The 24,521-nt window shown below is 49.4% G+C and overlaps 2 protein-coding genes and 1 pseudogene across 7 annotated transcripts in view; 2 read left to right on the forward strand and 1 right to left on the reverse strand.

The window, feature by feature from the left end:
• The window catches only part of Aco2 (aconitase 2), a 43,649-nt gene extending 42,705 nt beyond the window's left edge, over positions 1 to 944 (forward strand). The window contains exon 18 of the mRNA XM_020168166.2: positions 312 to 944. Within this exon, the coding sequence (XP_020023755.1) occupies positions 312 to 446 (135 nt within the window). The 3' untranslated portion in view covers positions 447 to 944. The remainder of the gene's footprint in view (positions 1 to 311) is intronic.
• On the reverse strand, positions 704 to 24,515 carry Polr3h (RNA polymerase III subunit H). 6 transcript variants are annotated; one of them, XM_074084574.1, is made up of 7 exons: positions 24,494 to 24,515; positions 12,586 to 12,714; positions 9,629 to 9,725; positions 4,798 to 4,884; positions 4,192 to 4,255; positions 3,049 to 3,250; positions 704 to 2,168 (listed from the first exon to the last, which is right to left on the reverse strand). In XM_074084574.1, the coding sequence occupies exons 2-7, from the start codon at positions 12,694 to 12,696 to the stop codon at positions 2,115 to 2,117; spliced, it is 615 nt and encodes a 204-aa protein (XP_073940675.1). In that variant the 5' UTR covers positions 12,697 to 12,714; positions 24,494 to 24,515; the 3' UTR covers positions 704 to 2,114. The 6 variants fall into 6 exon arrangements, with proteins under 6 accessions (XP_073940675.1, XP_073940670.1, XP_073940671.1 ...); XM_074084569.1 differs by lacking the exon at positions 24,494 to 24,515 and adding an exon at positions 12,987 to 13,061; XM_074084570.1 differs by lacking the exon at positions 24,494 to 24,515 and adding an exon at positions 12,977 to 13,041.
• On the forward strand, positions 16,129 to 17,124 carry LOC109689372 (peptidyl-prolyl cis-trans isomerase FKBP3 pseudogene; annotated as a pseudogene).
• Positions 24,516 to 24,521: the final 6 nt, after the last annotated feature.

Below are 24,521 nucleotides of genomic sequence, written 5' to 3' on the forward strand. Positions count from 1 at the left end.
AACGCTTATTCCACTGGGAAGGGCCCTTAAGTTCTCTAGGTATCCTCAAATAGGAAGAGAAGTACCTTCCCAAAGGTAAGGGTGGCCCTCCGGCTCCAGACTCTGAGGCATTGTCTCACACTTGGCACTTACAGCCCAACAGCCCCTTTCCAGTGTGACCCCTTGGACCCCAGGAGTCCCCTGCCTGTGATTACCCAGCCCCAGATCCAGCTTCCAAGTCTCCCGAGAGCAGTGCCTGCCTTCCTACAGTATGAAGGCTCTATCCTAGAGCACCTGCCAGTTTCCACTCACACCTGCCTCTCCCCTTGCAGCCACTGAAATGCATCATCAAGCACCCCAACGGGACCCAGGAGACCATCCTCCTGAACCACACCTTCAATGAGACCCAAATTGAGTGGTTCCGTGCGGGCAGCGCTCTCAACAGGATGAAGGAGCTACAGCAATAAGGGCAGGCCACACTCTGTCCTATACTGCCTGGACCCCATGCTGGTGTCAGTCACAAGTGCAGTTCCTCATGCATCAGTCAGATCTGGTCCATCTAGCATGGCTTCCAGCTCCAAGATGGTGTCCCTCTCTCCCCAGCCTCAGCCCACTCATGGTGGGTGGGAGGGACCCATAGTGGGGGCTTCTTAAAGTAATCTCCCAGCCCCTGCCTTCTCCTTTACAGTTTGCTTCAGATCTTGAACAGTCCCATACAACTGTATTTATTTTTGATGACAAGACTCCCCTCTAAAGTTTTTATTCTGCCTGATGATTTCATTGGTGGCTGACAGAACATTTGTTCTTACAAGAAAAATAAGAATCCACTGGGGCATGGTGGTGTATAATCTTAGCACTTGGGAAGGTGAGGCAGGAGGGTCATGAGTTACAGGCCAGCCTGGACTACATTAACAAGATCCTGCCTGTCTCAAAAAAGAAAACAAAAAAAACCCAGATTTATTTGACTTTGTGTGTGGTTGTTATCTGTACTGTTTATTGTTAAATCCAGGGTTCAAGAGGGGTGTTTTCAGCTAAGGGCAGCAGAGATCCCATGGCCAGCCACAGTCACATCTGGACCAGTTACCGCAGTGAAGGTGATCTGAGAATGGCAGAAAAGATCTCCCCATCACTACCTCTCTTCCTTTTCTCCTCCTGGCACTAACATGCCAGGCATGATCTCATGCAGCTTTCTAATCACCCTGAGAGTGGGCAAAGCCGGTGTTAAGGTTGAGACCACCCTGGAAAGCAAATATGCCCAAGGTCACAACTGGGGAATGCTGCATACAATCCTGAGCCCCTTCAGCAGTAGGCCCTGGTGAAGAACAGGCTCCTCCTCTTGAGGGAGCATTAGTTGGCACTACCCAGCACTGTCACATTGGTGGCTCCAATGAGCTGGAAAGACTCCATGGAGGATAAGACATACTGCACAAGTGTCCTGGTGCCAGTGGGGATAGAAGGGACAGGAGGATCCAGCAGTCCTGCTGAACAAGTGTCTTGTCCAGACAGATCTGGGGCATCACTAGCAGCCTCAGCCTCAGCTGTGTGGCAGCGGACCCCAGGCTTCTTGCTGTACTGTGGGGGATAACACCACGCTTCCATCTAGGGTTAGCAAAACCCACAGCCTCCACTTTCTAGATTGAGAGCTGGTTTGGCTGATTTCATTAGCTACCCTATTCTTCCAGATGCTGGGGGTGCAGAGGGTCAGTGGAAGTCATCTCCAAGTGACTTGGCTTGGCAATTCAGTGACCTTAGTTGTGACATTGGCTGTTGAGACAAGGGGGCCCCTTCCTTGCTGATGCTGTCATCGCTTATTTAATGTCTGCTGACATCAGAGTCCACAGGATGAGACGGAACTGGAACTGCTGGTGTGGCTCAGTGGTAGAGTGCTTGCCTAGTGTGAAAGGCCATCCCCAGCACTGAAAAAACAACAAAACAGTCCACTGGAGCAGGATTTCAGGGGCAGCTCTGGAAAGAGCAGGGTCAGGATAGTAGTGGAAGGGGATAAACATGTTCCGGCTGTAGGCAGTAGATTTCTCCTTATCTGCTCAGCTACTGTCTTCAATGCTGGCTGCACCACCTTCCCCAAGACCTGGGATGGGGTCTCCAGAGGGCTGGGTCATTGTCGAACCCCAGGGCTAGCTGCTGGTCCACCAGGAGAGAAGACCCAGGCCAGGCTCGCTAATGGATCCCTGCAAAGGGAAAAGAGGTGTTTCATTGCCACTCAGGACTTGACCACCTCAGGAGATAAAGAGGCCATCCTATTTAGCACCTGGCACGCCCAGCACAGGCAAAGGGCAGATGGGGCACACAACAGCCATGAGACTTTGGGGGAACTGGAAGTCACACTGGAGGAGATAGGGTGCAGACCTTCTGGTCCCCACCTTTCTTAGGCCTGTAGAAAAGCACTGGTTTACTGGCTCCAAGGTCTTAGTGGGAGGTCAGGTACCCTTCTCAAGTCTACCCTCCCACCAGAAATAGTGCAGTGTCCATGACAGCCAAACTCCAAATATATGCCCAGGAAGTGGCCCAACTCTGAGGGCCACTCTTTCCTGGAGACTTCCCCTTACTCTCAGCTGGGTGTGGTGGTATGTGCCTATAATCCCAGCCATGGCAGGAAACGCAATACAACTGCAGTGCAGACCAGCCTGGGCAAAAATGCAAGACCCTATCTCCAAAATAACCAGAGCAAAAAGGATTAGAGGTATGGCTCAAGCAGTAGAGCACCTGTCTAGCAAGTGTGAAGTTCTGAGTTGAAACCCAGTACTAAAGGGGGGGGGGGCACCCCTTGTGGACTTACCATCCTGCATGTGCACTGTCCCTCATGCAGGCAGGTGATTGGTTCCCACTCACCCTCCCCAACATCCATGGCAGTTTTGTCAGCTCATGGCCTCAGCCTGCAGAAACAGGCTCTGCAGGGAGAAGTGACAGGCAAAGGCCACACAAGAAAGCTGGACCTGACCTGCTAGAGAGGGGTTCCAGGAGTGGAATCTCAAGGACGTAGCCCCCACCGCTGCACACAGGGCTTTTCTGCCACCCAGTGATCCCGGCTGCACCATCAGGATGTCTCACCGTAAGCGTGTAGGGAGCCTCCTTCTTTGGCAGCTCTTCACTGGAAGAGGTGGCCTCAGCTGAGCTTGGCCCTGTGGGAGACGTGTCCACAAAGCTCTCGTCCACCACCCGGAATCGGATCTCCTCGCCTGTGTCCATGTACAAGTCATGCGCTCCTTCCTCTGTCTCATACTCCCATACCCATACCTGCTCTGCTTCATCGCTGGCCCACAGTCAAGGCCACAACCAATTTATAGTGGAAGACGATCTGAAGTACCTACCCAGAAAAATCCAACCCTAAGTTGAGATCACTCTGGCTGGGAAGTCACAGGCAAAACAGGTCCTTGCCCCACAGTGAAGAGTCAGTCCATGCTAGGACATGACACCACACCCCTTCTTCATCCAAGACTTGTGGCAAATCTGACAGGAAAGCAACTCAAAGACTTGCAGTTATCAGCAGGTGAGATGGATTAGGAGGTCACCTGCTGAGCAGGACCAAATAGGCTGCTGGGCCAGACTTGCTAACAAATTCCAGCTACCAGAGTTGCTGGGCCAGCCAGCCAGGACACCTCCCCCCATCTACACAGCCCGCCCCCCACATCCAACCCAGGAACCACGCTAAGGAGCAACACTGCCCTCTAGTGACACTCCCACCACTGGGCCCTGCCTCCTTTGCGGCCAGGCCTCTGCTGGTTGCTAGGGATAGTCATGACAGGATGGGGTTCCTCTAGTGAAGAATCTCAGATTAGTGACAGCCCCATCAAAACAGACAAGCCTGGTCACCAAGGTGAAGGCTGGAGAGGGGGTTCTCAGAGAGCAACACAGGCTTTACACCCCAGGGAGGTTGGGGGGACAGGCCAGCCCGAGTGTAGGGATCTTTGAGACAACTCCTGTAGGGAGTTGCAGCGAACCAGGAGTGAATGGAGCACCACAGCGCTGTCTGTATGCAGTGCTCTACTGTACCACCCAGCCAGGCCCATAGACACTGTGCTCAGAGTGGAAGCAGGTGAGTGGACACTTCCAGAGCACATGTGCTGCCAGAAGGTCAGGCACAGAGGCCAAGAATGTCAGATCACAGGATCCAAGGGCCACTGCAGGAGTGGGGACCTTTGGCTGGGAGAAGCCTGAGTAACTCTGTGACCCACTTTGACCTTGGGAGGATACAACTTGGCAGGCTGTTGCAGTGACTCTGGGGGGATGAGAATGTCATCGAAGAACCCTAGAGAGACTAGAAGAAATGAAGGTGATGGCATGGGACAGGACTCCAGTGGACAGCCAAAGAAGGGGTGAGGGCTGGGGGCGTGGCTCAAGTGGTAGAGCGCTTCCCTAGCAAACATGAGGCACTGAATTTAAACCCCAGTGCTGTAGAAGAAAGAAAAACAGAACAAAACAAACAAGGGGTCTGGATACACAGGCAAGCCCCTTCCCCAGCACTGCCCAGGTGTTATCATGGAAATCTGGCCCTTCCCACCTTGGCTCCATGCCTCTACTTACCTACCCATGGCCTGAGCTGCCCTGGGCAAAACCCCAGGCCTAAAGTGAACGTTGCATACACAGGGACTGAGGGCCCCGAGCACCCCTAGTCACCTCCACCAGCTTCAGCGCCCACCCTGAGGTCCATACATGAAAGCAGGAGGGGGCCAAGTACCCTGAGCTCAGCCTCAAGGCTGGGCAGCTTCTCTGACACTTGAGCTTTTCCCAACCACGGGGACAGCACAAACCCCCTGCCCCCATGCTCTGGTCGTGCCTGAGGAGTCCAGGCTGCCTTACCATGCACTCCCTCTGGGCTGCAGCCCTTGATCTTCCCAATCAGAATCTCATCCAGGAACGGGTGGAATACCACATAACGGAAGTGGACTGGAAAGGAAGAGAGCTCATCAGTGACAAACAGGCACTCAGGATGGCTGCAGAGACTGGGTAGCCTAGTCTCCAATGCCCATCCTCACCACCGGCCCACTGACCCTGTGGTCCACAGTGAGTCCCCCTGAGGGACAAGACCCAGCAGCTGAGCCCAAGAAGCCCTCCCCCATCCTGACAAAGTCACAGCTTGGTGCCATAAGGGATCAGCAGCAGCTGCCCTGGAACTGAGGGCTGGTTTCCAAATCCACCTGACTCTTGAGCTCAGACTCTGGCTCGCTGATGACTCCAAAGTCAAATCCAACCTTCCTCCAGGCTTTCCTTTAAATTCTAAAATGGCAGAAGCAACAGACAACTGGAATCAGATTTGGAAACAAGTTCCTGTCTCCTGCTGCCTGCCAAAGTTTGCCCCAGGCACAGCTCTGACCTGGATGCTAAGAATGCCCTGAAACCTGGGGGGGAAGATGGGACAGCCATCAAAATGTCTATATGGGTCCTCAGGCCCTGCCCTAGGTGATCTCCGTTCACCTGACCTTAAGGAAAGCACCAGCTAAGGTTTATGCCCACTGAAGACTCTGACCCCAGGCCCTAACAAAAGCCACGCGTGTCACCTAACCATTCCTGCCCGTGCTTAATGCTTCAGAGTCGACAGGAAGCCTGCCCCTGCTGTTCGATGACTGCCTGTGCCAGATGTCATGTTCCCACCATAAGGAAGAGGCAGCTGAGGCTGGTGACCTGCTCCCAGCCATACTGCTGTCTTGACCCATTCTGCCACAGGGAGTCTCCAAGTCCCTCCCCAGACAGGGCCACTAGGATGAACCCTGCCTCCCTCAGACAGGCTTCCCCCTCAAGCACAGGCTTCCACCAGGGCCTCTTCAGCTGCCTAGTCTGCCAGCAGCCTGTCCAGGACAGCAGGGTCCACCCCTCCCAGTCCCTCACAACCTGCTTCCCTGTGCTCCATCAGGCAGGAAGGCATGAGGAAAGGAGGAGGCAAACATCTGAGCCACCTTAAAGATGCCCAATCTCCTGGTAACCCCTTCCCAAGCACTGCCCAGGTGCTATTGGTTCCCACATATAATCCTAGCTACTCAAGGTAGAGGTCAGGAGGATCATGGTTCAAGATCAGCTGGGCAAATAGTTTTCAAGACCTCATCTTGAAAATACTCACTACAAAAGCCTAGCAAGTGTAAGGCCATGAGTTCAAAACCCAGTACCACAAAGCAAGTCTTGGTAGCCTCATATCCACTGACAGATGAATGGATAAACAAAATGTGCACATACACACCAGAATATCAGTCAGTCTAAAAAGGAAGAGAGTCGGGGGTACTGCATTCGCCTAGCATGCATGAAGCCCTGGGTTCCATCCTTAGCAGTATACAGCACCACAAAGAGAGAGGAGAATTTGTTTTGAGCAAAATCTGTTCCAGGATAAAGTTGCCTTGGGATGTATTAAGAGTCTACAAAAAGGAAAATACCCTACAATTCCCTTCATACCAGGCACTAGAGTGGTCAAGTTCACAAAGCCAGAAAGTAGAATGGAGTTTGCAGAGGCTGGGAGGTGTTCACTGAGAAATGTTGTGTTCCTTTTTTTTAAATAAAGCTTATTAAAATAGACACTTTCAAGGGTGCAAGAGTGAAAGTGGGTTATCTCAGAAAGGGAGATCAAGAATGACCTGTGTGTCCTTTTTTTTTTTTTTTTTTGGTGAGACCAGGGTTTGATCTCAGGACTTCACGCTTGCAAAGCAGTTGCTCTACCACTTGAGCCACTCCTTGAGTTCATTTTTGCTTTTGTTATTTCAAAGTTGTGTTCTCTTGAACTATTTGCCTGGGCTGCGACTGAATCATGATCCTCCTCCCAACCTCAGCCTCTCAAGTAGCTAGGATTACACCGGCGCCATGCGTATTTCCTTTTTTATTGTGGCACTGGAGATGGAACTCAGGGCCTCACATGGTAAGGCAGGAGCTCTACCACTGAGTTACACCTCCAGCCCAGGAGTTATGGAGTTTCCGTTTCAGAAGATGAGAAAGTTCTGGAAATGGATGGTGGTGATGGTAACATGACAACATGAATATATTTAATGCCACTGAACTGTACACTTAAAAATGGTTAAGTTAGTAAATTTTACTTTATACATATATATATATATATATATTTTTTTTTTTTTTTTAGAACAATGGGGGAAGCAAATGGTGGCAGGCTGCTCTACAGCTGAGTAGGGCCCCTACCCGAACCTGGGACAGTGGGAGCAGGGCAAGAGGGGTGGCCTGGTTCAGGCCTGTAGGGCCCCAGATAAAAGCAGTCTGGGTATCTAGGAATATTACCAAGCTAGCATGGGTCAGGGTCCCAAATAGCAAAGGCTGATCTGACGTCCTATAAGAAAATATGACAGGAATTTTTAAGGATGGGTCTGTTCTTGTACTCCTCCCGACATTTAGTGAGGTGGGTGCTGTGATTGCACTGCTTGTACAGATAGGGAAACTGAGTCTCAGAGAGGTAAAGCAACCTGTCCTGGGTGACAGGGTGGTGGCAACTGGCAAATGGATTCCTCTAAGCAAAGGTGAGGCCTGACAAGTCCTGGGCTCTAAGCCTCTTGTTCAGCTCTTGCTCTACTACAGCCCTGGGAGGGGTGATGGAAGCGTGTCTGGGGTCATGGGTCAGCCTTGGAGCAGCACAGCAACTTGAGTCTCCCACAGGATAACAACTCAACCTGCACGGGATTCAACGGACATGAGGAGTTTCACAGTTGCAACTGTTAACCCACTATGCAGATGAGGAAAATGAGGAGTTACCTGCCCAAGGCCCTCGGCTAGGGGGCCAGAGCCAGACTTCAAATTTAGGTCCATGAGATGTGCTTAATCCAGTGTTCAGCATGACACACCTCATCCCAACAAAACAGGAGACCCAGGGTGGGGATAATAAAAGCCAATAATGGAGATCTTATACTGAGTGCCAGAAACAAGCAACCAAATGGGCTGAATTTCCTCAAGCTTAATTCTTCTCTGTTTTTCCTTAAGTTCTGGTAGCTATTACCACTTGTCTCCTGGACAACCAAGCTCCCTTCCAAATGTAGAACCAGGCTCAGCTCAGTACCCCTCTCTGTGAACAGAAGCCCTGCCCTCTTCCAAGTGCAAAGCAGGAGCTCAGCTTGGCACCCTTCACTGTGAACAGAGGCCCTCGTGGCTGTTTCCACACCACAGCCTTATTTTTCTGCTCATGAAAATGACCCTGGTTCACACAAAGACAGCCTGTTTCCTAGGGATCTCTGCAGAGCACAATAATACCCATGTGAACTAATTAAGTCTCTGGATGTTTGGACAGACCCCAGGCAGTCTCACAGCATGTTCTGGAATGCTCAGACATCCCTGGGCCAAAAGGCTGACCAGCATGCACTAGCACAGTGCTCCTCAGCTGTGGGCTTATATGAGTGTCACAAGGCACCTTCTTAAAACTTGTCACCTCTCTCGCCCTTCCTAGGCTGATCCCACCCCTGGAGGCTGACAGTGTTTCTACCCAGTGCCCAGGGAATAACAAGGCAGCACACCTGCACTCTGTTGAGCCCTGGACCCTCTCCAAGGGCCCTGTCCAGAGCTGGTGGTGTGGCTCAAGTTATAGAGCGCCTGTGTAGCGAGGCCCTGAGTTCAAACCCCAGTATGAAAAAAAAGGGCCCTATCTCAGTCTAGGCAGGAGTGGCGAACGCCCTCCCCCACCCCACCCCTGGAAGCCTGGCTCTGAAAATGCCCCAGCTTCTCTTCCCTCCTTCCAGGTTCTGCTACTCACCCTCCCATCCCCAGACGCACACCCATTTCAATTAGACTGCACTTAGCAAGAGTGAAGCCCTGAGTTCAAACCCCAGTCCCTCAAAAAAAAAAAGAGGTGGAGTCTGTTTCTCCATCCTTTAACCTGGCCTGGGTCATGTGACCTGCTGTGGCCAATGGGATGTGGGCAAGGCTGGAGAACTGATTATGCACTGAGCTTTGGACCACTGAAATCAAACTCAGTGTGACCTACTGAAAGATGGAGCCCTGGACCAACCAGTATGCCAAACACCAGAATGCAAGGCGTTCTAGACCCTGTAGTCCTGTCCAAGCCATTGCACAAGACCAGCACCAACTGACCAACAGAATCCAGACACAACCCAAATGGATGAGTACTAACTAGCACCAACGTCCTGTCCTGGGAGCTTTACAGGCACTGACTCCACACTTGCAGCAGTCCTGGGATATGAAATCTACTGCTAACTGCACTTCACACATAAGGAACCAGAGACACAGAGAGGTTACATATCCAGCTCAAGACACATAGCTAGTAAGTGGCAGAGCTGGGATTCAAAACCAGAGGCCACAATTTTAACTGCAATGGCCCTCCACTTCGTCTTTTCGTGTCCTGGCTGTCTCCCCACCCCACAAGAGTAAGCAACCTGAGGGCTGAGCAAAGAACAGAGCTCAGCAGCAGATAAAACCCAAAGGGGCCCAGACATGGAGCAGCCTCAGAGCTAGAGAGACCATGAAAATCACCAAGTCCATTTCCTGTGTCTTACAGATGAGGAAACTAAGGCCCAGAGAAGGCAAGTGTCTGCCCACTGTCACTGAATCAATTCCTGGTGGTCAGGAATGGGATCCAGGTTTCCCAACCCCAGACCAGTTCTCCCACCACCTCACCAAAGGCATTTCTACAGCCTTACCTCTTAATTACAGAAAATTGAGCCCCAAGAAATCCAATGTCTAAGGAAAAGAAGGTACCCACCTTTGGTATGTGACGCACCATCCCCTGGGAACACATACGCATCCTCCAGCTTGGTGATATCGAACAGACAGATGCAGAGTCCCACGTTGTACACGACCTACAACATACGTGTATACACATAGTGATCCCAAGGCCCAGCACCCTAGGCCATCTGTCCTGAGACCCTCACAACTACAAGCAAGTTCTGAGGATCCCTTTTTCCTAGATGAACATGAGCCAGGACTCTGCAGAAGGTGACCATGGCAGGGAACCTCAGAAGGACGTACAGCTTGCTGGGTGTGATGGTGCACACCTGTAATTCCAGCTACTCAGGAGTCAGAAGCAGGAGGATCTCTAGTTTGAGACCAGCATAGGCAAACTTAGGAGGACCTTATCTCAAAAAAAAACCCCAAAATACATGTAATCCTAGCTACTCAGAAGGCAGAGATCAAGAGGATCATGGTTCGAAACCAGTTCTGGGCAAATGGTTCACAAGACCCTATCTCAAAAAAAAAACAAGCACAAAAAGGGTTGGCAGAGTGGCTCAAGCAGTAAGTGTGCCTGCCTGGCAAGTGTGAAGCTCCGAGTTCAATCAAACCCCAGGCTGGTGGAGTGGCTAAAGAGGTAGAGTGCCTACCTAGCAAGTGTGAGACCTTAAGTTCAAACCCCAGTACCATCCAAACAAAACAAACCCCAGTGCCGCCAAAAAAATAAAAATAAAAAGTAAAGATTACTGTTGTTACCAGTGAGGATCAGGGTGGGAATCCGGGTTAAACCTATACTTCCCAACATTCCCAAGTCCATCCTCAAGCTCACACCCAGTGAGTGCAGGACTCACAGCTAAACTGAACGTGCTCCAATCTCAGACACATGGAGGCAGCCACAGGGACTATGTGATCATAGCCACAGATGGCCACAGCCCTGATACTGGTGGCTATGAACATCCCACACCCCTAAACCCACACCACCGTTTTCCAAACGACTCCATGTTAATTTTTCTGCCACCAACAAGGTCACCCCCAGCCATAGTTCTTGCAGGAATTGTTCAAGGATTAGCAAGACACACAGAGAACTTAGGAGTTATGGGCAGACCTCACTGCAATGAGGACTCAGAGACCAGCTGACTTTGGATGTAAAAGGAGATAGCACCTTTGTGAAACCACGCCATCTTCTGGGTGGACTCCTCTCAAAGGATTCAGAGATTCAAACATGGGAAGTCTTGTCTCCACCGTACCCAGGATCCAAAGGCACCACCATCTCTTCTTGGATTTTCACACCTCTCTCTACAATGTTCAGACCTCATTCCTCCCAAAGACTCTCTTATATCTATCTCACAAGGTAACCAGAAGCCACTCATAGAGGACTCTGAGTTCTCTCCACCACTAACAACTCCTAGATCTGTGAACTCCTCTCCTTTGACCTCAATTTCTTTTGAAGGACCTGTCTCCTGTCTAAAGCTAGCTAGTCTTCCTCTTCTTGGCATCTTCTTACACCATCACCTCCTGCTACTGTATAGATAAAAAACAATACCTTTGCTCCCATTTCCCGTGTGGGGAACAGGAAATGTTGCCCTCTCTTTCCCCCGACCTTGTCCATACTTTATCTTATTATACTAAGATAAATTCTTGTTAAAACTTTAAAAAAAACCCAATACCTGACTATGAAGCCCTACATGACTGGAGGCCCATCCTCCTCTCTCCCCCTGCGCCCAAGCCACAGTAGACTCCTCGGTGCCCTGGTAGGTGCTTCAGCCCCTCCTTCCACAGTGCAGATTTCTCTTGCCTGTGAAGCTCTTCTCTACACCCAGTTCACTCCCACCCCAAAAATGAAGCCTCTCCTTAGCTCCTCCTCACCATCAGATCTGTGCTCAAGTGCCAGCTCCTCAACAAAGCCATCTATTCCTCTCATCCCAGCTGAAGTGCCTTTGGTCCACAGGTGTGAATGCCTGTCCTTCACAATATTTACCTCAACTCATACACTCACCTGGGGGACCCTCTCTGTCACATCTGCTTTCCTTACCACACTACATGGCAGAGCCTTGTCTCACTCATTCAATCAACAGACAATTATTCAACCTCTTCTCTGTCAGCCTCTGGTTAAGGGTTGGGAATACTGCAAAGGAAACAGAGAAGGTGCCTATCTCATGGAGAGTAGCCAAGTAAACAAGAAAAAACAAATAAACAAGAAAAAAAAACAGTGTAAGCACTAAGAAGGAAAGAGAGCTATAACGCAGAGTAACTGAGCAGGGAGGGTCACCACATAAGGCAGTGGGGAGACCTCTTGGGAGCTGGTACTGAGGCCCATCCACAGGCATGGTACATAGGTGTACACATGTGTTGCAGGAATGAATGATTAAATCTCCTGACAGTAAACTCCCTATTACTAGAGCTGTCCATCCTAGAAAAACTCTGCATGGTTATTTCCATTTCCCAAAGGGAAACTGAGGCCCAGAAAGGATGATTTGGCCAAGATCACAAAGTAACTTGGCAGTGTGGAATCTAGCACTTCTTTTACAAACCCATTTCTATTTATATTGCAAGCCTCTCCCCTACCCTTCTCTCTCTCTTCCCTCTCCGTCCCTCCCTCCCTCTCTCCCTTCTCCCTCAAGAGCACTGAACTCAAGGCCTCACACGTGCTACACAAACGCTCCACCACTGAACTACATCTCCAGCTTCTTTTATTTGAGACCGGGTCTGACTATGTCACCCAGGGTTAGCCTCAAACTCACCATTCTCCTACCTCAGCCTCTGAGTTCCTGGGATTACAGAGGTGCACCACCACACACGGCCCATTTTCTCTTGTAGTCCCCTCCAATCTCCTAGTGAGGTCAGAATTACCTCCATCCCACTTGGAGGTGAAGGAAAGGGGGTCCTGAGGCATTAAGCCACTTGCCCAAGGCCAGGCCTGCGGGGGGTGGGTCCCTGCAGTGCTGAGCCCTCGCGTGCCACGCATGCCCGGCCAGCCCGTGAGCCCAGTACCTTGTTGGCCAACTTCTTGTTCAGCTCCTCAGCAATGGAATCGTTGAGCTTCCTCTCGAACTGCCACGGGGGTATCCGCACGGTGTCCACCATCTCCACGAGGACGAACATCCCGGCCAGCGCTGGGTGCTGGGAACAGGAGAGCATGTCACGCACCGCGGTCTAGACGTGTTAGGGTTCCCTGAGTCCCCTCAGCCCCGTCCCAATCGCTGAGGCACCCCCCGCCACCCACCACGGCCAACTTAGGCCCGCAGTAGTAATGAGCAGTAGGGTCATGGTCCGCTGCTGTAACGGGAGGAAACCGAGACACGGCAGGAGAACCTCTTAGTCCAGCGCGCGGGGTGAGAGCCCCCGTCGCCCCGCCCAGCCGCACGCTTACACCCCGCGCTACCTCCACGCACCGCGCAGCATCCGGACCCGGCAGCCCCAGCCAAGTCTGTGCGCGAGATTCTGAATATCGTCGCTTCCGGAGAACTGACCAATAAGAAGCTTCTTCCCGCCCCCGGACGCGGGGCGGGGCTGGCTACAGGCTCCTGCGCGAGCAGGAGGCGGGGCATGGAGATGAAGGGGCGGGGCCTCCCGCTTCTGTGGCTAAACTTTGGCTTAGAGTTTTCTGGTTGCTAGGCGACCTGATCCTCCTGCCTCAGACTCCCGAGTAGCTGGGACACCTGGCTCAAATATCTATCAAATGTTCCCTTGTTATTCCATTCCCACTGCTGCTGCCTTAGTTCAGGGCTTTTCATTGTTCCCCTGGAGTTTAGTCACACATCCTGCTGGGACTCAGTTTCTCCTGCTAGTGACCTTCACACTGTCACAAAAGGCTTTCCTAAATGAATCTCTTTTTGCCACACAGAAAGGTCTAGACAGAACTCCAGGCTCCCTTTTGTCCTCCAGCATCATGATACGGCTTTAGTCACTTCTTCTTTACCCAGAAAACTCCTACTCATCCATCAGAACTCAAATATGATGCCTTTTTCATTCACTCATTCATTCACTCAGTGGTTGGAGATTGAAGAGGGAAGAAAAACTGAGGTGGGCCCAGTTTCAGCTCACAGTGGTCAGGGTAGGGTATGGGAGAGTTTGTGCTCTCAGATAATTAAAGGTGTGTCAGCGAGGTGAGAAGGGTAATTCAGTGGTAGAGTGCATACTTAGCATATATGAGGCACTGGGTTCTATCCCTAGCACCTGAAGAAAGAAGTATTTCAGGGCTGAGAGTGTGGCTTAGCTGGTGGAGCAACTGCCTAATAAGTGCCATGCTCCAAGTGCAAACCCCAGTACAGAAAAAAAAAAAGACACTAAAAAAAGTATTTCTTCTAACTTACCCAGGAGATAACTGGTAAGCTACGATCATTATAATACTAACAATTAACGTTCTTTGAACTCATTATCATTTGTTAAGCAGTGTTTCCGTCTTTACATGTGAGCTCCTTGACTCATCGTGGGTTATATACTGATAACCTACCAAACATCACAGCTTAGCTAGTCTAGCCTACCTTAAACGTAATTTAAATGTGAGTGTCAGAACACTCACACTAGCCTAGAGTCAAGCAAACCATCTGTCACAAAGGCTGTTTCATAATAAAGTGTTGAATATTTGTGTTGTTTACTTATTTGCGTGATGTTGGGGATAGGCATGTGCTCTACCACTGAGCTACATTCGACTCCATTGCTTTTTTTTTTTTTTGCGGTGCTGTGGCTTGAACTCAGGGCCTATGCCTTGAGCCACTCCACCAGCCCTTGTTGGTGTGGGTTTCTTCAAGATAGGGTCTCATGAACTATTTGCCCAGGCTGCTTTCACACCTCAATCCTCCTGATCTCTGCCTCCTGAGTAGCTAGAATTAAGAGTTGTGAGCCCCTGGTGCCCAGCAAATAGAGCTATGCCACTTGAACCATACCTTCAGCCCGCCCATGGCTTTTTGAGACAGGATCTCGCAATGTAGCCTAGGCTGGCCTTGAACTCTCAGTCTTCCATCCTTCTGCCTTAGGCTCCTGAGTAGCTGGGACTATAGAAAAACACTACCATGACTGACTCTCATGTAACTTATTAACTGCTGTACTGAAAGAAACAAAAAAACAATGGTTGCATTGGTACATTTTTTGTACCTGTGTTTTGTTTGTTTAGTTGGTTGTTTTTTTGTTTTTTGTTTTTTTTTGCAGTACTGGGGATTGAACTCAGGACCTGCAAGTGTTCTACCACTTGAGTCACACATACCTGCACCTTTTTTTTTTTTTTTAAGATAGGGCCTCTGAGTTCAAACCCCAGTCCCACCAAGGTCTTATAATGTAGAACTCAACTCCTGATCTGCTGTCCTCCTCTTCCTCCATGCTGGGATTATAGGTATTTGCCACCAGACCCATAACTTTTATCCTTACAGCAGCTGCATAAGGTAAGAGCTATTACCATTATTTGATTTATCTCATTCTCATTTATTATCTCACTTTGCTTTACGGCAAGGAGAGGTAAAGTAGGTCATTCAAGGTCACACAAGCACTGAGTGGCAGAGCTGGGACTCAGGCTGCAAAGCCCATGTCCCTAACCATAGGACTGTGCTGCATGACACTGGCCTAGGGGAAACAAAGGGATGCCTCAGAAGGTCAAAACAGGGAAGTGACGCAGAGGATGAGAAGGGGCTGGGTAGAGACAGAAAGACTAGGGAGCAGGTTATTACATGGCCTCAGCAAGAGAAGGCTTGGCAAGTCTGGCAGCCAATGGAGAACCAGTTGAGAGGTCTCTATGGGGTGGAGGGGATGGATGGCCTGGGGACAGAGGTGGGAAGAGCCAATGCCTGAGGGCTTCAGGCACTAGCCAGTTGGTGAGCCTTTCACCAGATGGGAACCTGGAGGAGGACCAGGCTGGGGGCACTGAAGAGTCCAGTGTTTCGGGTTTCCAGTCCTCTTTTCTGGTATTCAACTCACAGGACTACAACAATGATTTGTTGGCAAATTGATTTATGCATTGGTAAAAACGGATCAGGCCTCTTTATTAATTCTCCATATTGCTCCATGGAAGATTTGAGGTGACTCACAAAAGCACACAGATGACAGGCTGCAGACTCTGTGACAGCAGAGGACTTCTCTATCTAGATCCTCCATATCCTCTGGGCCTGGCATATGGCCAAGGGCTTGTAAATATGGGTTATTTGAAGGGACAAGAGGATGGCATGGTTGCAGTTGTCGAGGGTAAAGGAATGAGGGAGAACTAGGGCTGGGATCTAATCAGGCCGATGGAGTCCAGCATGGAGCTCCCCCACCAAGCACAGGAACTGAGCACTTCTGGCAAAGCCATCAGTCCTGTGGGCACCACATTGCCTCTCTGCAGAATGGGGATCACAGGGCTGGTGGAGTGGCTCAAGTGGTAGAGCTCGAGGGTCAGTGGGAGGCCCTGAGGGTCAGTGGGAGGCCCTGAGTGCAACAGTACCACCCCCACAAAAATACAAAAAGCACAGGGATAATAATAGAACTGGCCTTAAAGGACTGTCCATAGCTGGGCAGAGCATTGCACACCTGTTAGTTCCAGCGCTTGGGAGCCTGCAACAGGAGGATCAAGAGTTCAAGGCCGAGTGAGGCAGCAGCAGCGGGGGAAGATGGCGGCCGCCGTTCCACGGCGGGCGTGGACCGTAGAACAGCTGCGCAGCGAGCAGCTGCCCAAGAAGGACATTATCAAGTTTCTGCAGGATCACGGTTCAGATTCGTTTCTTGCAGAGCATAAATTATTAGGAAACATTAAAAATGTAGCCAAGACAGCCAATAAGGACCATTTGGTTACAGCCTATAACCATTTTTTTGAAAGTAAGCGTTTCAAGGGTACTGAAAGTATAAGTAAAGTGTCTGAGCAAGTGAAAAATGTGAAGCTTAATGAAGATAAACCCAAAGAAACCAAATCTGAAGAGACACTGGATGAGGGCCCGCCAAAATATACAAAATCTGTTCTAAACAAGGGAGATAAAACCAACTTTCCCAAAAAGGGAGATGTTGTTCATTGCTGGTATACAGGAACACTACAGGATGGTACTGTTTTTGATACTAATATTCAAACGAGTTCAAAGAAGAAGAAAAATGCCAAGCCTTTAAGTTTTAAGGTTGGAGTTGGTAAAGTTATCAGAGGATGGGATGAAGCACTCTTAACTATGAGTAAAGGAGAAAAGGCTCGACTAGAGATTGAACCAGAATGGGCTTATGGAAAAAAAGGACAGCCTGATGCCAAAATCCACCAAATGCAAAACTCATTTTTGAAGTGGAATTAGTGGGTATTGATTGAAATACTGCTTCATATTTAAAGACAGCAAGAGTGATAAAACTTGGCCTTGAAACATATAACTGAGCTTCTTACTATTGGTATTGGAAGAGTCAACTGGCAAATTCAAGGAATTAAGTTAAAATTTGTTTACTTGATACCAACTTTTAAGAAATATAATTCCCGTAAAAGTTCCTGAAGTCTTAAAATATTTAACCATAGCTGTGTAAAATACTGGTTAAGGAGAACTTTTTCCTTTTACCTCATGTTGTAAACTGAAAGGCTCAATAAAAACGTACCAGCTATCTTGAAAAAAAAAAAAAAAAAAGAGTTCAAGGCCATCCTGGGCTATGTATCAAGACCCTGTCTTGAAAACAAAACCAAAACCAAAAACACCATCAGTAGAGTGCTGGCTGAAAACAAAATAGAAAAACAGGAAACCATAAAAAAATGAGACACCATAAAAATACAGAATGGCATTTGAAATATGTTGTTAAATCTAAGAACGCAGCCTGGCACAATGGTAGGCACCTGGAGTCCTAGCAACTTGGAGAGGGTCACTTGAACCTAGGAGTTTGAGGCCAGCTTGAGACTCTGGCTCTAAAAAAATTAAATAGTAGAGCTGGACACCCATGGCTCATGCCTGTAATTGTAGCTACTTGGGAGACTGAGATTGGGAGGATCTTGGTTTGAAGTCAGCCTTGTCAGTTTAAGAGACCCCATCTCCAAAATAACCGGAGCAAAATGGACTGGAGGTGTAGCTCAAGTGGTAGAGCACCAGCTTTGCAAGTGTGAAGTCCTGAGGTGTTTTTTGGTTTTGTGTTTGGTATTGGGGTTTGAACTCAGGGCCTACACCTTGAGCTACTCTACAATCAGCCCTTTCTGTGATGGGTTCTTTTAAGATGGGGTCTTGCAAACTACTTCCCAGGGCTGACTTCAAACCTTGTTCCTCGATCACCTGGGCTATCAGAGCTACTCCATGCAGATCTCCATGTTGCTACCCGGAACCAACGCAGATGCCAGGGAAACAAGACGTGAACAGGTCAGTCAGAAACTCTCATTCTTGGAGGGGGATGGAGCTCAGTGGTAGAACACATGCTTAGTATGCCTGAAGCCCTAGGTTCCATCCCACCATCCCATTACTGCACACACACACACACACACCCCCCAATCTTCCTCTCCAGACCCTGCAAGACCCCATCTCCCTCAGAGAAGAGCCTGGTCAAAGCTTTCCCTGACTTCCTTTTGTTTTTCCCTCCTTTGCTGAGACTGAGATTTGAACTCAGGACTTCCTACTCACAAATTGAGCACTCTACCACATGAGCCAGAACTCCAGTCCATTTTGTTCAGGTTATTTTGGAGATAGGGTCTCAAGATGTATTTGCCCAGGCTGGCCTTGAACCACAATTCTCTGATCTCTGCCTCCCAAGTAGCTGGGATTACAGGTGTGGGCCACTAGCACCCAGCAAAATGACATTATATTATATCACGCCCATAATCCTAGCTATTCAGGAGGCAGAGATCAGGAGGATTGCAGTTTCAAGCCAGCCAGGGCAAATAGTTTGCAAGACCCTATCTCGAAAATACCTAACACAAAAAAAAGGGCTGATGGAGTAGCTCAAGGTGTAGGTCCTGAGTTCAAACCCCAATACAATAAATAAATAAAGCAGGCACTCACTCACACAACAGGCACTCTACCCCTGAGCAACACCTCCCTGACCTGTTTTAAATTGCAAGCCACCCTCCCCCATCCCCACTTCCCTTTTTAATAGTTCTCCCAAGCATTTATTGCCTGCCTTCTGACATGGCAGAGTGTAATTATTGTTTATTGCCTCCCTCCCATGACTGTCAAGTCCATGAAGACAGAGGTTTTGTAGTTTTGTTCACTGTTGATTCTTCAGTACCTATAAACCAGCCAGGTATACAACAAACCTAGGACAAAATTTTATTGGATGATTGAATAGTTGAGGGAAGAAAAGATTTACCTTGAGAACGACATAGTCCAGCACTTGCTGAAGAATTTGACTTTGAGCATTCTAGCAACCAAAGCAAAGAGAAAAACATTTTCAGTGACAGTAGGGAGAATTCCTAAGTGTTGGGATAACTCTGGATGCTTCCATTCTGAGATCCTCAGAGAATTTTCTAGGCAAGCAAAGGATCAGCTCTGAGGAGCTGAATGATGCCCTTGACTTCCATCTGAACAAGACCGGGAACCATTCTCATTTGGGTGTTTTTATTTATTTATGTATTTATCTTTAATATTTATTTGTCTGCTTGTGTATTTATTGGTTTCTTGAGAGTCTTTGCTAAGTAATCAGGCTGGCCTTGAACTCACAATCCTCCTGTCTCATCCTTTCAGGGCTTTAATTATAGGTGTATTACACCACATCTGGCTATATTTTTAATTCTTTTTTTTTTTTTTTTTGCAGGACTGGGCCTGCACCTTGAGCCACTCCACAGCCCTTTTTTGTGAAGTATATTTTCAAGATAGGGTCTCTCAAACTATTTGCCCAAGTTGGCTTCGAACCACCATCTTCCTGATCTCTGCCTCTTGAGTAGCTAGGATTACAGGCGTGAGCCACCAGCACCCAGCTATATTTTTAATTTTGAGACAGTGTCTGGCTAGGTTGCCAAACTGGCCTTGAACTCCTGAACTCAAGTGAACCTGTCACCTCAGTACCCCAAGTAAGTGAACTACTGGTATGCCCCACTGTGCCAGTCTGCATTTGGGCACTTTTAAAATGCCCCAACAGGGCTGCAGGTATGACTCAATTGGTAGAGCACCTGCCTAGCAAGTGTGAAGCTCTGAGTTCAAACCCCAGTACCACCAGTAAATAAATAAAATGTCTCAACAAACTGGGCATGGTAGTACACACCTAAAATCCTAGCACTTGGGACCCTGAGGCAGGAGTATGGCAAGTTTGAGACCAGCCTGGTCTACATAGTAAGACTCTGTGTCAAAATAAAACAAAACAAAACCCTCTAATGGAGGCAAAGGCTCTGCTGCAATGCCGCTGGTAAAAGTTCTAGAAGAGACTAAATCAAATTCCCCATGAGGTTGCTCTCCGCTCTGACTTGAGCTGGAAGTAAAATGCTGAAAAAAGTTCCCAGGCCTTGGATGGGACCCTGCTCTCGGGCTCGGGCTCTAGCCCAGGAACAATGGGAAACAAACATGCAGAGACCAATCCAGATGCTGCTACTGAGAAAGGAGACACGGGGAATGTGATGGTGAGTGAGTGGGTGGGTGCTCTGGCCAGGACATCCAGGATGGCCGTGCCCAGGTGAGGACAGAGGGGAGCCCTCGACCTTGGAAGGGCCACCCACCACCCAGGGGTCAGGAGAGTGTGTGGGTGGACAGATAGTTGTCAGCCAGCCTAGCTCTGGAGTGGCCAGGGTTCTGACAAGCTGCTCAGCCCAGGCCCTCAGGGCAGAGTGCCCCAGAGGTTGGTCGTGGGCAGGGACCCCCACCACATCACAGAGAGCTCTCCCAGTGACCGGGAGGAATCCCAGTAGCAGCTGCTAAAGGAGCATTGCATCCACAGACCTGTGGGCAGCTTGGCCCTAGGAGTATAGCTGAGGACCCCTGCTCCAGGCTCCCCATCCTTCTACCTGAGTCAATTTTTTTTTTTTTTTGGGTGGTACTGGGGTTTGAACTCAAGGCCTCAGAACTCAAGGCCTCATGCTTGCTAGGCAGGTACTCTGCCCCTTGAGCCATTCTGCCAGCCTGTGTCAATCTCTACCCTAGACAAGGATAGCCCCAGTGAATTAGGCCCTGCCAGGCTGCTGGCCTTGCCCTCTTGTTTCAGATGAAAGGCAGGCCTTTCATCCAGCTCCCCAAATCCCACACACTGCAGCCCTTGACCTTGTTCTAGCTCCTGCTGTAGCCATATCTGAAGCCTTAGGTTGCTTGAACATGTAGATTCTCCCCTGCCTCTGGGGGTTCACCTATCCCCTGCCTTTTATAAGATTGGCTCTTCTTCCTTTTAGGGCTCAGCATATGAGGCTGAGCGGTCCTCCCTCAGAAGGCTATTTCAGCAAGTGGACTCAGTCCTCCTAGGCTTTGTCACCTCACCCTGCTGGTTTGTGATTATACACTTACTTGTGCATTTTGTATTATCTGTGTCTCTGTAGATGAGATGTAAGCTTTGTGAACTTAAGGAGCAGATCTGCTTTGTTCACTGCTGTTTTCAGACAGCGGTCCACAGCCTAGACCACATAGCAAAAGGTGATAAGTATTTGTGAACGTGTGCATGGAAGCACAAATGATGTGGGCAGAACCACAGAAAACCGGGGGACAAGGGGAGAGGAAGGAAGGGCCACCCTAATTTACTGTGCAAAATGTTAGTATAGGCTGGAGATGAGTCCCATGGCAGAGGAATCGGGTGCCCAGGGGGTTAAAAAACATTTCAAGGGCACTGTGGCATAGCAGAAAGAATAGAGTGTAATGAAGCCCTGTGAATTTTTTTTGGTTTTGGGTTTTTTTTTCCCTCACCCCAAGATAAAGTCTTGCTATGTAGCCCAGGCTGACCTTGAACTCAAGATCCTCCTACCTCTGTCTCCCAAGTGAGATTACAAGTGTGTGCCACCATGCTCAGGTGAACCCTGCAATCTAATCCCAGCTCTAGCACTTGCTGAGTGATGCTGGGCAAGTTTCTTGACTTTTCTGTGCCTGCCTGAGCTTCCTCATCATCTATCAAGTGGCACCAGCACATTAAGGATCTTTGTACCTTAGTGTACAAAGATCATCAGACCAGGCCCAGCTCCCTTTGGTGGGTTGACAGTTGATAGTTGGAGTGAAAATTGTAACTCCAGCAGAATCATCAGGATTTGGGGGCAATTGGGTTCTAACCCAGCTCTTCAGCTTCTCCATGGCGGGTGAGAGAGGCTTTCGAGGAGATGAGCTGTTGAATTCTCAGCTTTTCACAAAAATAGCCTCTGCACAGAGCCCCTGGTTGCCAGCAGACAATTTCTTTGTTACTCAGCTGCTGGTGGGTGGGTGGGTGTTGCCTCTGCTGCTCATTTCCTGAATGAACAGCTGTGCCCTCTTGGCGTGTGGGGATAATCATCTCACTACTTCAAACTGCAGCCCAGCCTCCTTCATTCACAACTCTCCGGCTGCCTGGCAGCCCTGGCACCTGTCCACTGGTGCCAGGCAAGAGGAGCCTCTGAGGAAAAAAACTGGACACGAAGGGAGGGGTCAGGTCTTTGGCCCTGGCCTTGGCCTCGCCCACAGTGAACCAGGCCTCAGCCTCCTCAGAACTGGCCTTTGAGGCCTGCCTCCTGGCCTCCAGTCTCACTTCCCATCTCTCCCGTCCCTCGCCATCCGCCACACCGGCCTGCTTTCTATTCCTCTGCCATCTGATGCTCAAGTCCACCTGAGTGTCTCTCCCCACCATTGTTCTCTCTAGATCCTGGAGAAACTGGCTCTTTCCTGTCACTTGGAGCTTTAGAGAAACCCTCACCGACCACACACCTCTGCTGGTCCATGGCATCCACTGCTTAGTCACCAACAGCTCAAGGCCACTGGGAGGAGAGCTGGCCTGGGCTCTAATATTTCAGTCCAGGTCCTGAAACCGGCTCTGATGCGCCAGATAGACTAGGGGTTCTACAGACTGACAGGGGAGAGGCGATTGCCCAAGTGACACCAGGGAAGCACAGTGTTCACTGTGGTCCCAGCCCTTCTTATGGAAGGATGTGTTTGAAAAACATGGGTCCAGAGATCAGGACTCAGACCCTGTCCTGTCACTGTATCCCTTCCAAGTCAGGTTACAGTGAAGCCAGTTTCTTCCTCCAGAGTTGTTAGAAGTAGGTGAGGTGGTGCCTCTGCGGCACTTTTTTTTTTCTTTTATTTATTTATTTATTTATTTAATTATTATTCTTTCTGTGGGCACTTGGAAAACTATTGTCTTTGGAGGAGAGGAGGACAAGGAAGGAGACAGAGTTTAAAGTGGGGTGGAGCTGGGTGCCAGTGACGCCTGTAATCCCAGCTACTTGGGAGGCTGAGATCAGGAAGATCGAGAATCAAGGCCAGCTCAGGCAAGTAGTTCTTGAGACTCCCATTTCCCAAATAACCAGAGAAAAACGGACTGGGGTGTGAGCAGTAGAGGGTCTGGTTTGCAAGCAGGAAGCTGAGTTCACACCCCATTCCCACTAATAAATAAATAAAATGGGGAGGAGGGGAAGACCTTTGTTGGTCCTCAGAACAGAACTTTAGAGTCTGACTATAACGTCAGAACTCTAGGCCTGGGCAGAATTCTCACAGGCAGAACTATCAGCAGTCAAACTTCATTGTTCTGGGAGGTTCTGGAAGGGGAGGGATATGTGGTGCCATTGGATGGTCTTGGGCCCAAATGCCCCTCTAACCAACTGAATAACTGGTGAGTCCCTTCTTTCCTCACCATAAAGATGACAGGAATAAATCACTGGGCTGTTATGAGGTGGCGGGTAGGAAGTCCTCAATGCATCTTACTTAGCTACTCTCATTAGCTATTTGTAATTTTTCTTGGCTGTTTCCCTTTTCACTTTCACCTCCTTCTTATTTAATTTAATAAATTTATTAATTTATTTATCTTCACTAGAGATCAATCCCAAGGCCTTACACTTCAAGTGCTCTACGACTTGCACTTCCTAACCACCCAGACTTTTTTTTTTTTTTGCTGAGACTGGGGTTTGAATTTAGGGCCACTCCACCAGCCCTTTTGCGTGAAGGGTTTTTTTGAGATAGGGTCCCCCGAACTATTTGCCTGTGGCTGGCTTTGAACTGCAATCCTCTTGATCTTTGCCTTCGGAGTAGCTAGGATTATAGGTGTGAGCCACCAGCAACTGGCATCCTTCTTATTTTCATAAGACTTCTTTTGAAAGTTCCGGCCTGCCTCAGTAGTACTAAGAGACACCAGGGAAAGGTTTCTTTCCAAGCTGAGGCTAAGGAGAAGAAATAAGGAGGCAGAGAGGCCCCTTTGTGGAGACCTCCTCCAGCCTGGCCCTAGGCACGTACAGTACAGGCAGTAGGTGTTACACTTGGGCCTCAACAGCCTTCTTGGCGGGAGGATCAGAGTCCTAAGTCCACATACAAAGCAGAGGTTGAGATTCAAATCCAGGGCTTTCTGATGTGATGTGGAATCACAGGCTTCTCTCTAGGTGACTGGTCCCTTTTGCTCAGAGGCTCCCAGGCTGTGTGTGTGTGTATAACAGATTCATTACTCCCTTAGGGTCCTCTTGGATTCAGTAGACCATGCCAAGGGTCTACTCTGTGCTAAACAGATATGTTCATGTCACTTGCCCATATTCTCTACTCTAGAAGATGGCAGAGGCACGTGAGGGGACAGAGCTGAGTGCCATGTGTGTGCTAATGGAGGACAGGGGCCACTCTGAGACTTTAGTGGGGGAGGAACATCTGGAAGTCCCCAGGAACCTGGTTTGTTCCAGAGGGTCTCCTCTCTGCTCTGGCCTCACTTCTCCCAGACCACAGGACCCCCATTGCACTCATACACACTCACATGTACACACTCACCACCCCTTTGCTCTCTAATCACAAGAATGTGGTGCTGTCCCCAGCTCTTCCTCCTGCATTCCTCAGTGACCTGGCAGGGCAAATTATAGCTTGGCCCAGCAATAAAAGCCACTTTCCAAAACAAGAAGCTTTAAGGCCCTGACAGACGCAGCTCAGTCACTCACCTGGTGGTGCCTGTCTCAGGAGGTAGCG

This window comes from Castor canadensis, chromosome 8 (assembly GCF_047511655.1).
Source record: "Castor canadensis chromosome 8, mCasCan1.hap1v2, whole genome shotgun sequence".
NCBI classification, from domain to species: Eukaryota; Metazoa; Chordata; class Mammalia; order Rodentia; family Castoridae; genus Castor; species Castor canadensis.